The sequence below is a fragment of the Nicotiana tomentosiformis genome, chromosome 4 (assembly GCF_000390325.3).
Source record: "Nicotiana tomentosiformis chromosome 4, ASM39032v3, whole genome shotgun sequence".
In the NCBI taxonomy this organism is placed as follows: domain Eukaryota; kingdom Viridiplantae; phylum Streptophyta; class Magnoliopsida; order Solanales; family Solanaceae; genus Nicotiana; species Nicotiana tomentosiformis.
This window is the reverse complement of record NC_090815.1, coordinates 18,762,769-18,778,884: the sequence shown is the minus strand read 5'-3', so window position 1 is coordinate 18,778,884 and position 16,116 is coordinate 18,762,769. Positions and strand designations below refer to the sequence as shown.

The following is a 16,116-nucleotide window of genomic DNA, read 5'->3' as shown; positions in this document are numbered from 1 at the left end:
TAAGCCAATTCTTCCACCTTGGCCTTCATTCTCATGGTTGCTGCACTAGTGAAACAATTGCTATACTAATTCATTTTATAGCTTTTTGATTTTTATCTTGTTGCACGGCCACTTGCCTCGTCATATCCATACTACGAGGAACACATTCCATATCCTCCACTTTCTTGTTCCTATCAAACTCACAAATATTATTAGAAAAATCATAATAAGAGCTTGAAAAATGATAAAAATAATTAGGACATCCACCCCAATGACCACCTTGACAACCACACACATTCCAAAAATTCCACTCATAAGATTGAGATAGTACACTAACTCGCTCCCGAAAATATTTTTATAATTTTGCCACAAGTGCGATTCTACATAATATAGACATGGATTACCAAAGTAAGAATAACCACTCTTCAACCAATTTTCATTCCAACATGTCATGTACAAAATAATGATAATTACAGAAGTACTACACTAAACTAAAATTAAAAACTTGCAGAAAAAAGTAAAAGTCTAATATAGTAAAACAACCAATTTCAAAGTTCCCACCAACGACACCAAAAACTTCTTGCTCCCAAAGGACACACAAGTATACGTGGTCGATAAGTAATAAAGTGATAAGTAGAGTATCGTTCCCACAAGTACTTGTGATTAACTACCAACAAAATTAAACTCAACAATTAATCTATTCAAGCGATTCCTAAGGTATGATTATTTAATTAAAACTAATCTAGGTAGTAAACTAAGAAATTAAAGGAAACAAGTCGGCAATCTTAGATATGAATTCAATGGGAGAAAATATTTCAGAGTTATGAGTTAGCTAACAATCCCGTTGAGTCTTCCACTCAAATTGTCTAATTAATTTATCTGTTTCATTGATTGACAGAGTTAATATTACACGTAGTATTCTCCCGAAATACTACTCGCATATTCAAGCCAACCTAACACCTATACTCTTATGGAATTAGGATTAACAAGAATGCATTAATAATTCATGTATAGTAACCAAGCAAGGCGATTAGGTATATCCCTATCCTAACCGTGAATCTATTTTTCGATGCCAAGGTTTAAGATCTTGCTCTACGCAATCTTATATGCAATCTTAAATTCGCTCTCCCGAGTTCAACCCTAGATTCCTAGATGGTATTCAATTGAAGATCAAACAATTAAATAATTAGGCGTAGGATTGGATAAATAAACAAATATGGTAAAATAATAAAAACTATTCAAGCTTCAAACTACAATGTTCATGTAACACCCACAACTCTAGAACCAACAAACTATAAGGTTAAAGGAAGAGAAGAGGAGACAAACTAATTGAAAGCTTGCTCCAACATGCCCACAATGTGAATTCTCCTTCAAAGAGGTGTTCTCCCTCCCAAAATATGCCCCAAATTAGGTTTAGGATCCCTTTATACAAGTTAGGGGGCGTCTAGGACCCAAAATGATCTTCTCCCGGTCGAAATAGGACAACTCCCGAGATTGGGCGCCCTGGGCGTCGTGCTAGCATATGCATTGAAAATTTTGGTCTTCTGTTTCTAGCGCCACAATAATGCGTGACACTTGTCCATTTTTCTTCATTTTAGCTCCAACTCATGCACATTCAATCCATTTCTCTCAACCGATTCCTATACATATAAACAAAAAAATTTAGCTCAACTCATTGCAATTACACATTACAACCAAAAAGAATAGAGCAAAATGTGAGGCGATTCAAATGCAAAATAAATAAAATAAACTTTTGGCCGAATATCATCAACACCTACTGTTAAGTTTAGTTTATTCATGTGACCAGGCTGTCACCGCAATTGTTTTTTCCTTCCCTTTCGCATTGGCGTTTCGAAGTGGGAGACGATCTCCAATTGGTCAACTCTACAAATAAAAAGAGGTTGAAGGTTGAAATTGGAAGTGCCTAGAAAATTAACTGGGAAAATATCAGGATATATGGTACCCACTTACTAATATTTTAGTGAGCTACAGCTGTCACTATGAGTGGTTAATAATTATATATATATTGTTGGTTTTGAATAAAACATATGCAGGAATATAAAAAGACCAGGTCTAAATAATTGAGATTAAGAGTCAACTTGATATACAGTAATAGCACAGCAATAAGGGTGAAAAAGTTGAGATAGTCTCTAAATTAAAGGTATTTACATCACCCAGAAATAGAGATGGGCGCAGATATGGCGGTGAATGGCGTAATACAGACAGTGTCGCAGCTATTAGATGAAGGTGCAAAGCTGATCGGCGTAGAGAAAGAGGTTTATGATTTGCTCCGAAGCCTAGAGTACTTGCTACATGAATTTTCCGGGAAGCATTTGGATGACGAGATTCGAAGTACATTGAATAAAATTGAGCGCGTGGTTGATAAATTCCTTAAGGATGCGAAGTTACACCAAGAGAAAAATCCTTCGGAGAATTGCTTCTGTTATGATCGCAAGATTAATTTAAAGAATCTTGCAGAAGAGTTGAAAGGATTCGCTAACGAGGTGGACCGAATTCCGGGCAAATATCGACAAGATGAAACCGCAAAGTCTGCTATGACTGATTATTATACGTGGAAATTACGTCTGCTTAAAAAAGGTGCCCTGGCGCCGCAGGTATACCTGAAGCCCATGAACAAAAGTAGTGTGACAAAACTACTTTTGAAACTTAACCATGAACAAATTTGTTTTTTAAATATCAATTTTATATTTTCTTCTATTTTGTTCATTGTAATTAGCTTACAACTCAGTAAAATTTACCTGGTGGGATTTGGGGAGGGTAGAGTGTGCAGATCTGTTGTTTCCGGGAGATTAGGCTTCCATAAGCTTTTTGCTGCTGTTTAGCTAGAAAATGATAGAACTATCCCCAGTGATTATTTCTTTCATTTTGGACAAATAATCCAACTTTCATATCCTAATTATTGAGAGTTATACATGCAATATGATTGTTAAGTTATTTTTTCGTTTCTTTCTTGTAATTGTGGATTTCAGGTCATGATCAAAGACTCTTCTACAAAACTCTAACTGCAAAATGGATCATTTCTTTAACATAAGAGCATTTGCTAATCAAGTACTTAGTCTATAGGAAATAAGCTTTTTTTAACACAAAAAAACCATATTTAGATGGGATAGTTATTTTACAAGACAAACCGATCGACTTGTTATCATAGGACATGTTTGCATAGAGTTCAAATTATGGCATCATTACATGAAATTAAGAATTCTTTTTAGGTTCTAATTGAAAAAAGAAGAAGATTTTCATCTGACTTTTGATATTTCATCTTAAATCTAGCATCTTACTTCGGATGATAACGAAGTTGGTGTTATTAAGGAGGTAGCGCAAAAAGTGATCATGCCACCCATTGAAGGACCAGAGGATCAAGATAACGAAGTTGTTGGTGTTGTTAAGGAGGAAGCGCAAAAAGTGATCTTGCCACCCATTGAAGGACCAGAGGATCAAGATAACGAAGTTGTTGGTGTTATTAAGGAGGAAGCGCAAAAAGTGATCATGCGACTCATTGAAGGACCAGAGGATCTAGATATTGTTCCCATTGTGGGTATGATTGGACTTGGCAAAACCACACTTGCACGAAAAATCTATTATGATCCTCAAATTTCAGGCGAGTTTCCCAACAAGATTTGGATCAATGTCGGCCAGTCATACGACAAAAAGAAGATATTTCTTAATATTCTCGGAGGGCTCATGAAACGAAGCATCAAAGAATATCGAGATAAGGATGTGAAAGAATTAGCTACGTTAATATGTAATGATATGGGAGAAGTAGGCAGATGTTTCGTTGTCTTGGAAGATGTTTGGGAGACAGCAGTTGTAAATTCTGTCAAGGAAGTTTTTCCAGAAAACAAAAAAGGCCACCGAATCATGATGACCACTCGCCTAGAATACGTGGCTACTGATGCTAATGAGGATCCTCATTATCTGGAATTTCTGACTCCAACTGAAAGTTTCAAGTTGTTGGAAATGAAAGTTTTTGGCCGGAGAAGATGTCCTGATGACTTACAAGTATTTGGAAAAAGCATTGCATCAAAATGTAGTGGATTGCCACTTTCGCTAGTGGTAATTGCAAAAAAACTAAAACATCGTACGGACAGAAGTACTTGGAAACTAGTTGAAAAAGATGTGTGGCATCCTCTTTTAAATGAAGATGACCCTGAAAGCTGTTTGGAAGCTGTAAAGTTGAGTTACGATCACCTGTCCCATGAAATGAAGGTGTGCTTCTTGTATTGTGGTGCTTTTCCTCACGGATTTGATATCCCTGCTTGGAAATTGATTCGCTTGTGGATCGCTGAGCGCTTGATAAGGCCCGAAACGTCATACACGCTTGAGGAGACAGCAGAGCGCTATTTGAACAACCTTGTTGGTAGGAACTTGCTGATGGTGAAGAACAAGAGTTTTGATGGCCAAATAAAAACATGTCACATTCACGACTTGTTGCATGAGTTCTGCAAAGCAGAGTCTACTAGAAAAAGGATTCTTCAAGAAGTATGTCCAACACCCCACCAGGATATCCTTACTAGACAAGCGGTGTATACTTCTCAAGGATTGTGCATTCAACCCTCTGTTCTACACTATTTTCTCTCGGCAAAACCAGTTGCTGAGCCTGTTAGATCTTTCTACTGTTTTTCCTCTAAACAAACACAAACCAAGTTGTCATCTGATGACATCCAACTCTTTGAGAAAGCATTTCCATTGATCAGGGTCTTGGACATTGAATGCCTGAAATTTCATTTCATCAAGGAATTTTATCACCTAATTTATTTGAGGTATCTTGCTATTTCAGGTGACTTTAATGAGCTTCCAGTGGACGTTGGTAAATTTGGGAATTTACAAACTCTTATAGTTAATTCGAGTGCAGAAGTATCCACTCTTGACATAAAAGCAGATATATGGAGCATGTTAAAGTTGATGCATCTTCACACCAATATCCCTGTAAGATTGCCGCCCCCTCCTACCCCAACAGGTAAAATTTCAAGTGCTCTACAAACTCTTTCTGTGGTTGCACCTGAAAGTTGCACGAAAGATGTAATTTCAATAGCTTGTAATCTCAAAAAATTGAGTATTCGAGGGAACTTGGTGGAATTTCTTGAAATTAACGGGGGTGGTTGGCGCAATTTTGAAGAGCTAAAATGCCTAGAACATTTGAAATTGTTGAATGATGCTCTTTACACGGATGAAAAAATTCACCTTCCTCCATTATTCATCACATTTCTACGAACATTGAAGAAGTTAATTTTGTCAAACACAAAGTTTGATTGGAGTGAGGCAAATAGTTTGGGGGAGTTAGAAAGCCTTGAGGTCCTAAAATTGAAAGAAAATGCTTTCATAGGGAAGTCCTGGAAGCCAGAGATAGGAGGTTTTAGTGAACTCCAGGTCTTGTTGATTAAAACGACAGACTTGGAAACTTGGGAGGCTTCAGAATTTCATTTCCCAAGACTTAGGCAGCTTGTTCTTATATCTTGTGATAAGCTTACGGCTGTGCCATATGAGCTGGCTTATGTACATAGCCTTCGAGAGATGAGGCTGGTGAACGCATGCAGTACAGCTGTCAGATCTGCAAAAGAAATAGAGCGCAAGAAGCTGGAAAGCATTAAATTCAAGCTCACCGTATTCCCTCCTGAAATTGATTCCTAGGCGACACACTAAAAGGTCAGTTGAATCATGTTTTTCTTATAATGGTTTGAATCCCCGTTATAGGCTTCACCAAAGTTGTAGCACTATATTCATGTCCAGTTGGTAGCATTAGGATTTGAGTTCCCTTTGTATCAGCAAAGTCGTCATAATCACTCTTTTCATGTTCTTTTACTTGAAAATATGTTTTGAACATGATTCAGAATAGAAAATACCCGATCTTTTCGTTATGGCTTTAAATGACTTTTATGGTACTATAATATATAGATGGACTATTGTAAATTGATCAAGTGAATTCCTCTCTTTCTTTCCATGCTTTGTTTACTACTATCTATTTTCCACCTTTCTGCAGGAATAATCAAGGCATGGCGTTTCTGTGCCAGGATCATGTACAAATCGAATGCTATTTGACATGGATGCTCACCCCATTTCATGTTTTCTGCAGTTCATTCATCTTTTATTATTCAAGCATTGTGAAGTTGATATTGAGTTTCTGTGTGGCTCTGTTGGCTTGAAACACTGTTTTTGTGTCTTACATTTCGAGATCCTCATCAGGCGTAGTGTTTGCTTTCTAAGTCGTAAAATTGTTCAATCTGTTCAATCATGCTTTACTTCATTGTTGTTTTCATTGCTGAAGCATGGATACCACTATCATTGTTGAGAGACAGCATTCCAAACAGATAAACTGCCATGGATCTTAAGGGTCAAGGTCATGGTTAAGTTGTTCATGAAACCCACTTCACGCAGAACTAATTTACTCCGTCCGTCCCATTTTATGTGAAGGCATTACTACTATTTGGGAAGTCATATAATTTTTTCTTGATTATGATTTTCTCAAACTCTTTTTAAATATTTTGAATTATTAATTATGTTGACTTATAGTAGTACTTTTATGTAGTTTTAAAATTTAAGTTTTTTTAAAGAACTTGAATTTATGCTAGGGTTTACACCGAAAATTAGGTACTTTAACCCTTGTACTTCGAATCCCTTCACATAAATTGATATAGGAGTATATCTCTTTTGCTGGAAAAAGAATTACCAACTTTATATATGAATTCACTTAACATTAAAATTTAACATATAGTTGATTGATTGATGATGTTCTTTCAGGTAATTTAGGTGTTATACGTAAGTTTTATGTGACTAGTTGTTTAAAGTTGTCAAATTTGGTAGAATTTGGGAGGTTGACAATGGACGTGGCGAATCTAATAGTACTTCATTTTGATGTTTTAAGTGCACAACTATTTAAATACGAAAAATAAAAAGAGTTAATAAGAAGATTGCAATTATTAATATCATCAAAAGAAGACTTTCCATAACAAGTCACAAATGTACTCAACAACTTTTCATATTTTGACCTTTTGCACCACCAGATTCGGTATGTCAATGATATGTTCCCTAGATGAGTTCACCTACTCTTGAGTCTCTACCACAATATTCTCAATGTCAATCTGAACTGGATCATTTGGTTTCACTTGAGGTGGGTGCACTTGTTACACCCAGTAGTATTACGTTGATGTTATATCCCGTGGTAAAAGTAAAATGAGGGTTTGTTATGATGTTAAAATAACATATGCTTGCATGTAAATATGAATAATACATATGATTAGCATAATATAGGTCCTATAATTAGTAAAGAAATGTTTAGGTGCTTATGTGTATATGTGTATTCTTTGTAAAAGATCTATTGGCAAGTAAAGACAAACATTGCCTCTTCCATCGTCCAAGGCACTTTAGCCATTACAAATTGATACAATTATCAAGTATAATTTTGGATAGTTACTATTATTATTATTTTCGGATATGCTTTAAATTATACACTTGATATGAGAAAGTTTATAAATGAGTTTTTTTGTTATAAAGATAGAAATTATTTTCTCATAATAATAGTTATCTTTACCCATTTTGAGAATTTATAGTACAAAAATTTGGACTTTTGAGGTTAGATGGGAAATATTAGAATTTAACATATATATTTTTTTTACCATTGTCATAATCTTCACGTCTCTATGAAATATTAATGTATGTTTTAACTTTATAAAATATCATGATTTATTAGTAATTGAATATTTTTAAAGTTTTATATTAGGATGAAGACAAAATGATTAATTTCTTTAACTTTTCCGGGTGGGTTCACCACTTGCTCCCATAATAGATATATATGTCATAGCATATTACTAAAGCTATATTTGGATAGTTGGTGAGGGGACAACATCTCCACGTGTCACTATGAGGGAAAGTAACAAAGTGACTTTTAATGGGTAATAAGTGGCATATTTGAAAGAATAAGAGCTTAGCTTGCTAGGTGGACCTCATATCATATGGCATCATTTGAGAGTTCCCTTCTCTCTTACTTTGTAAATATATGCAGCAATTTCTTGAATTAATTGGACATGAGTTCATATGAAAAGTTGGTTGCAACTGCACGTAGAAAGCAATTAAGGATTTTTCTCCTCTTTGTCTTTTAGTAATCCTTGATGTCAGTGGCGGATCTAAAATTTTGCGCAAAAGAGTTCAGTCAAAGACTAAGGTGTCTAATAGCATAAGTGGTGACTTGGTGTCAGGTATGACAAGTAGGGTTTGATCATTATATTATCTTTTTTGCTCTTGGCACTCTTTAATTTTAACAAAAGTAAAAATATTTTATGAAGGTTAATTTTTTTTTTATCTCTAGTCTAAGAAATTTATCTATTTAATTTAATAAATTTTACTTCAAAAAATTTAATTTAACAAATATTTATTAACTCCAAAATATTTAAATAAATCTAGAGTTTTCCTTGTTACTAATAAGAAGATATTTGCAGAGAAATGAGTAGAGAAATAAAAGTCAACTAAATAGTAAAATGACAAAAGAGAGAACATGAGAGTAATAAATTTGAAGGATGATGTTTAATTTGAAATAAAGATGGTCTTGGCCTTCAGTTGCACACACTCCATTCAAATATGGATTAAAAAACAAATTGGGAAATTCTCCAAATTAGATTCGATCCTAGCACCTCTCTCACACTTTGAACCCACTTGAACACCTCCACTGGAAGCATGTTTGTATTAAAGAGGGTTCAAACATTTTTATAGTAGTAATTTTTCTCCGTTAAACGTAATATATCAATATACGCAGTATAATTTTTCGATGAAGCGGGTTCAACTAAACCCTCTTGACACCATGTGGGTCCGTCCCTGCTTGATGTGCAACATCTAAGTACTTAATAGCAACAATAATTCCTTCATTTTATAGCAGCAACGTGCTATACAAATATAACAGTAGTGCTGATTCTCCCTTTTGAGATCTAGTAACAACGTTTCCCTCTAATATGGACTACTTTAGCTAAACAATTGTGTTTCTCAAGAGAGGTAGAAGCAACGTTTATTTTCTTGAAGTGAATCGAAGGGTACTTAATTGATAAGTAATGTTACAAAAGGGTCGAAAGAGGGCAACCAAGGTTAAGCATATAATGGATAGAATTGGTTGTTGATGTTGTTGTTTGGTGCGGTTTTGAATTCGGGAAAGTAAGGAAATATATAGGAGAAGTACTGCCCAAGGGAAAGTACTGCCCAATTCTCCGTTGAAGTACCACATGCAGTATATATTAAATCATTATTAGCAAAAGTATGTTAAGGTTATCCCTTCTTTTCTTTTGGCATGATCCATATGATACAAAGGAAATGAGCAATCGCGCAACTTTCACAAATAACAATATTCTTAAAAGTACTAGGGGTTCATATGTTCTTGATTCCCCATGTGTCCTATTATTCTATCATCTGTTCGTGGGTCTCAGAAAATACGTAAGTTAATAAAGTTTATTTCATGATATTAATCGAAGGCATAATGATTTTATGACATTCTTTGAGATCTTATTGACTTACTTCTCATGCATTGCATTCATTTATACATGTACATTGACCCATGACCATATGACGTTATATACACATATATTATATATATGTGGGGTATGGGGAAAGGTTATGGCATTATATATGTATCACCACCTGATCAGTTGGTATACGTTGATGGTTTCGCTCACAGAGGCCGAGATGATATGATGGGATACCCTCAAAGGCTTGATGATGTTATGTACTCATATACCCATACATTGTATGATATTTATACGCATATGCACGACATTATAAATGTTTCACGATTCACAGAGATATTCAGACTTACATGTTGAGTTCTTTACACCATGTTACTTTCATGCCTTACATACTCAGTACTTTAATTGTACTGATGCCCCTTTTTCCTGGGGACGCTACGTTTCATGCTCGCAGGTCCCGATAGACAGGTTGACAATCCTCCTAGTAGGAAATCAGCTCAGCGGAAGGTGTTGGTGCACTCCACTTGCTCTGGAGTTGCCTATTTGGTCAGTATGATTTGAACATGTATTGATTGGTATGGCGGGGCCCTGTCCCGACCTTTATTATGTTTATGTACTGTTAGAGGCTTGTAGATAGATGACATATATATGGATACTTGTATGGATTATCGGCCTATGTTTTGAGTGTACAAATGGTCAGGTCGGCCTTATAGGCCCGTATGTCACGTGTATAAGTTTTTACATGTTGGGTCGTCCTATGTCTAGTATTCCCTTATGTTTTATTCTAGTTATCTCATGATGGCCCTTCTGGCCCATTTACCTATGATGGTGTGATAAGAAAGATATGTTACATTGGTACTCGGTTGAGTAAGGCACCGGGTGCCTGTCGCGGCCCTCCGATTTGGGTCATGACAAAAGTGGTATCAGAGCAGTTCTGTCCTAGGGAGTCTCCAATCATGTCTAGTAGAGTCTTGTTTATGGGTGTGTTGTGCACCACACTTAAAAGCAGGAGGCTACAGGGCATTTAGGACTGTCACTCTTTCTTTTTACTCTTGATCGTGTGGTAGAGCTCAGTTGTAAGAATTCAAATTCCTAAATTCTATTTTATTCGTAATACAATGATACCTACATCAAAAAAGACAGTTGGTAAGAGATTGAATATGGTTGTGGAAGAGTTGAGTCGGTGGAACTCGATTTTGCATCATGCTTATGTTGAGTAAATATGAGGTCTTTAGTAGATCATGTGTGTACTAAGATGTGTAAGTTTCTTGATAAGGAGCCCCAAGGCAAGAATAACTATCCATCGATATGGTAAAAAGAAATAAGAGAATTAGAAGGTGGATACACGTTTCATCAAGTAAAAGAAGCAAGATGAAGAAGGGTACGAGGTACCTAATTAATGAAGATTATCAGTATTTACAATTCTGCCAGAGAAATATAAACATTCTAAGTTACTTTCAATAGTAATAGAGATATATACAATTGGCCACACCCATCTCAGTTATGCCCTATAAGAGCTAAGATATATAGTCTAAGAGAAGGATGAGATATCAGGATCAAGCTGGGGTTAGAGTAACCCCAAATGGTGGATGGATTGTTATTATTAGCTAACATTTCCGAAGGATAGTGCTAACGTGGTAATAGATCTCATTGTGAGACACCCAGATGGTGCACTCTAGAATAGTAATGTCACAACCCGAAATTTCCACATTCGGGACCGTGATGATGCCTAACATTTCACTTGCTAGGCAAGCCAACGTTAGAATAATTTTAACTTTTTAAACAATTAATCTTAACTAAATAGAAATGAAATCAATAACTGGAATAATATCTGAATTTAGGTGAACAAACCAAAATAAATACGATGTCTCAATACCATCCCAGAAATGGAGTCACAAGTGCACGAGCTTCTGAAATAATACAAACTAGGGTCTGAATAAAAATAAAGTTGTCTGAAAGAAAGCACACAACCAAAATAAAGTAGAAGGGGACTTCAGAGCTGCGAACGTCGTCAACTATACCTCAAGTCTCCATTGATAGCTGAATCCGAGCAAATTCTACAGTGCTGGGACCAACTCCGAAATCTGTACAAGAAATATAGAGTGTAGTATGAGTACAACCGACCCTATGTACTCTGTAAGTGCTGAGCATAACCTCGACGACGTAGTGACGAGGCTAAGGCAGGTCACTTACATTAACCTGTATGCAATAATAATAATAATAATAGAAATAGAGGTAAGACAGGTAAATCATATCAATAATTGAAATCATTTCAGCAGTCAAAAATAATTATTTCTTTCTCATTATGTTGCGGCGTGCAACATGTTCCAACAATAAATTTCTCAATAAATTTTCGTTACGGCGTGCAACCCTATCCAACAATAGAAACTTAAAATATAATCCGTTGCGGCGTGCAACCCGATCCCTCAATATATTCATTTTCATTTCCATTGGGACGTGCAACCCGCTCCAACAATATAATTTAACAACTCTTAGACGTAATAAAAATACTCCAATAAATACCACATTCAGTAAGAAAATATTAAGCAACAAAGCACACAATATTTATAAATTATTCATGAAATAAGTAATGACAAGTAGCAATTAATTGGAAAAATTAGGAAGAAAATAGGTAATTTAATTTTTAATATACTTAATATCAAATAGCAATTAAGTCACATAAGTCAAATAAGCATGTAGCAATTATAGCATGAATTCAAGACATAATATTGGACAAGAAATATGAGAGAAATAATTTATATAATAATTAACTCATGATTTAAAATAATTTGTGAATTTCAGATAAATACGTAAACTATCAATTTGACGATGTATAAGCACTCGTCACCTCGCCTATATGTCGATACACATGAAATTCACGTAACAAATAATTCAAGGGTTCTATACCCTCAACTCAAGGTTAATCACGACACTTACCTCGCTTCGCAACTAAATTCAAGATTCCAATAAATCTTTGCCTCACGAATTAGTGTCAGAAATCTTCAAATCTAGTCACAAACAATTCAATATACTCTACACGAATCGTAAGAATTAATTCCATATGAAATTACTAATTTTCTGAAATAAAATCCAAAATTCATCTAAAAAATTCGCAGTGGGGCTCACAAATTGAATCTCGGAAAAACTCACAAAATTCGATCGCCCGTTCCGAGACGAGACCAACCATACAAAAATTATCAAATTCCGATGTCAAATGGACCTTCAAATCTTATATTTCGTTTTTGGAAAGTTTTACAAAAGTTTAAATTTTCTTCCATCTAAATCCGAAATAAACGATGAATATAAGCATGGATTTATGAAATATAATTATTTTCGGGTACAGAACATTTACTCAAGTCGAATTCGTGAAAAACCATTTGGAATCGCCCAAATCCAAGACTCAAAACTAAACAATGAGTAAAACTAGCTAACACCCAATTTTTATGTGTTCTGTCCAGCATTTTCGCATCTGCGGACCTTCACGTCGTAGAAGCGATTGCACGAAGGGAACCGCAGAAGCCTGAAAGATTGCATTTGCGATCATGGCACCGCAGAAGCGGGCATCACACTTGATTCCCAAGTTTCGCAGAAGCGAAGCTTCTCCCCTGGCCTCAAAGTCGCGGAAGCAACACTGCCTCCATAGAAGCGATCACGCACCTGCGGCCAAAATTGCGCAGGTGCGAAACACCAGAACCAAACATGCAAGGTTTTACCAAAATGGTCTGAAACACATCCGAAACTCACCTGAGCCGCTCGGGACCTCATTCAAATATTCTAACAAGTCCCATAACATAATACACACTTACTCGGGGTCTCAGATCATGTCAAATAACGTTGAAATTATAATTCATACCTCGATTCAAACTTTTGAGTTTCAAACTTTACAATTTACAAACCTCGTGCCAAAACGTATTAAACGAATTTTGAATGACTTCAAATTTGGAGCACAAGTCATAAATGACATAATGGAAATATTCCAATTTCCAGAATCGGGTTCTGACCCCGATATCAATAAAGTCAAATCCGCGGTCAAACTTTGAAAATATTTAGCCTTTCAAACTTCTAGTTTTCAATAAATGGTGATAAATCAAGCTAGAGACCTCCAATATCAATTCCGGGCATACTCCTAAGTCCCAAATTACGGTCCTATCGCAACTGTCAAACTACTGATCTAGGTCCATTTTCTAAAAACGTTGACCAAAGTCAACTTAAGTGAATTTTAAAGAATTATTTCACATTTTTATCATTTTTTCACAAAAAACTTTTTGGAAAAATATATGGACTGCGCACGCAAGTCGAGAAAAATGCTGAAATGTGTAATTTGAGGTCTCATAACATATAAGTATTGTTTAAAATTAAATATGACATATTGGATCATCACATTCTCCACCTCTAAAACAAACGTTCGTCCTCGAACGAAATTAGTAAATTACCTCAGCTGGTGAAAAGGTGTGGATATCTGCTCTGTATGTCTGACTCGGACTCCCAGGTAGATGTTTATACCAACTGGCCTCTCCATTGCACCCGCACTGAAGGATAACTCTTAGACTTCAACTGTCGGACCTGCCGGGCTAGAGTAGCTACCGGTTCCTCTTCATAAGTAAAATCTTTGTCCAATTGTACTTAGCTGAAATCTAATACATGGGACGGATCACCGTTGTATTTCCGGAGCATGGATACATGAAACACCAGATGAACTGCTGATAAACTAGGTGGTAGTGCAAGCCTGTAGGCTACTTCACCCACCCTTTCAAGAATTTCAAAGGGTTTGATATACCTAGGGCTCAACTTGCCCTTCTTTCCAAATCTCATTACACCTTTCATAGGTGAAACCCGGAGCAATACTCTTTCTCCTGCCATAAATGCAACGTCAAGAACTTTACGATCGGCATAACTCTTCTGCCTAGACTGAGCTGTGCGAAGTTGATCCTGAATAAACTTGACCTTATCCAAGGCATCCTACCAAATCAGTACCCAACAACCGAGCCTCTCCTAGTACAAACCAACCAACTGGCGAATGACATCGCCTCCCGTATAATACTTCATACGGAGCCATCTGAATGCTCGACTGGTAGCTATTATTATAGGCAAACTCTGCAAGTGGCAAGAATTGATCCCAAGAACCTCCAAAGTCTATAGCACAAGCACGAAGAATATATTCCAATATATATAGTGTGCTCTGACTGTCCGTCTGTCTGTGAATGAAATATTATACTTAACTCAACCCACGTGCCTAACTCACATTGTACAGCTCTCCAGACGTGCGAGGTGCAATGCGTACCTCGATAAGAAATGATAGACATGGGAACACCGTGAAGGCGTACAATCTCGCAGATGTAAATCTCCGCTAACCGCTCTGAAGAATAGGTAACTACTACTAGAATGAAATGTGCTGACTTGGTCAACCTGTCCACAATGACCCATACTACGTCAAACTTTCTCTGAGTCCATAAGAGTCCAACAACAAATTCATAGTGATACACTCCCACTTCCACTTAGGAATTTCTAACTTCTGAAGCAAACCACCAGGTCTCTGATGCTCGTACTTGACTTGTTGACAATTTAGACACCGAGCTACATATGCAACTATATCCTTCTTCATTATCCTCCACCAATAATGTTGCCGAAAATCTTTATACATTTTGACGGCACCCGAATGAATAAAATATCGGGAACCATGGGCCTCCTCAAGAATTAATTCATGAAACCCATCCACATTAGGCACAAAAATACGACTCTGCATCCGCAGAAATCCATCTTCTCCTACAGTAACCTATTTGGCACCACCGTACCGCACCGTGTCCTTAAGGATAAGCAAATGTGGACCATCATACTGTCGCACTCTGATACGCTCGTACAAGGAAGACTGAGCGACTGTGCAATCTAGAATCTGACTGGACTCTGAAACATCTAACCTTACGAACTGATTGGCCAAAGTCTGAACATCATATTCTAATGGCCTCTCACCAACCGGAATATACGCAAGGTTTCCCATACTCATAACCATTCTACTCAAAGCACCGACTACCACATTGGCCTTTCCGGGGTGATACAAAATGGTGATATCATAGTCTTTCAATAGCTCCAACCATCTTCACTACCTCATATTGAGGTCTTTTTGTTTGAACAGGTATTGTAGACTACCATGATCAGTGAATACCTCACATGAGACACCGTAAAGGTAATGTCTCCAAATCTTAAGCGCATGAACAATGGCTACCAATTCTAAGTCATGAACATGGTAATTTTTCTCACGAACTTTCAACTGCCGTGACACATGCAATCACTCCGAAGATATTGCTCATGATCCTATCGACTGCTGGAGTAAATCAAGATGACATCAATGAATACAACCACAAAGGAATCTAGATAGGGCTTGAACACCCGGTTCATCAAATCCATAAATGCTGCTGGGGCATTTGTCAGCCCAAATGACATCACTAGAAATTCATAATCCCTATACCGAGTCCTAAAAGTTGTCTTTATGGATATCAGATGCCCTAAGCTTTGACTGATGATAGCCAGACCTCAAGTCAATCTTCGAAAATACCTTGGCACCCTGAAGTTGATCGAATAAGTCATCAATTCTTGGCAACAAATACTTATTCTTGATAGTAGCCTTGTTCAACTGCTGATAATCTATAGACATCCGCATTGAACCATCTTTCATCTTCACAAA

At 36.5% G+C, this 16,116-nt stretch overlaps 1 protein-coding gene across 1 annotated transcript; it reads left to right on the top strand.

The window, feature by feature from the left end:
- The first annotated feature begins 2,029 nt into the window (after window positions 1–2,029).
- LOC104112104 (putative late blight resistance protein homolog R1A-3) lies at window positions 2,030–6,241 on the top strand. The gene is made up of 3 exons (XM_009621942.4): window positions 2,030–2,594; window positions 3,271–5,643; window positions 5,978–6,241. The coding sequence occupies exons 1-2, from the start codon at window positions 2,166–2,168 to the stop codon at window positions 5,626–5,628; spliced, it is 2,787 nt and encodes a 928-aa protein (XP_009620237.1). The 5' UTR covers window positions 2,030–2,165; the 3' UTR covers window positions 5,629–5,643; window positions 5,978–6,241.
- The last annotated feature ends 9,875 nt before the right edge of the window (window positions 6,242–16,116 follow it).

Coding starts and splice junctions, on each gene's coding strand:
- LOC104112104 (XM_009621942.4), top strand. CDS start 2,166: ATGGGCGCAGATATGGCGGTGAATGGCGTAATACAGACAGTGTCGCAG. Junction 2,595..3,270: donor AAGGTGCCCTGGCGCCGCAG/GTATACCTGAAG, acceptor TCTTAAATCTAG/CATCTTACTTCGGATGATAA.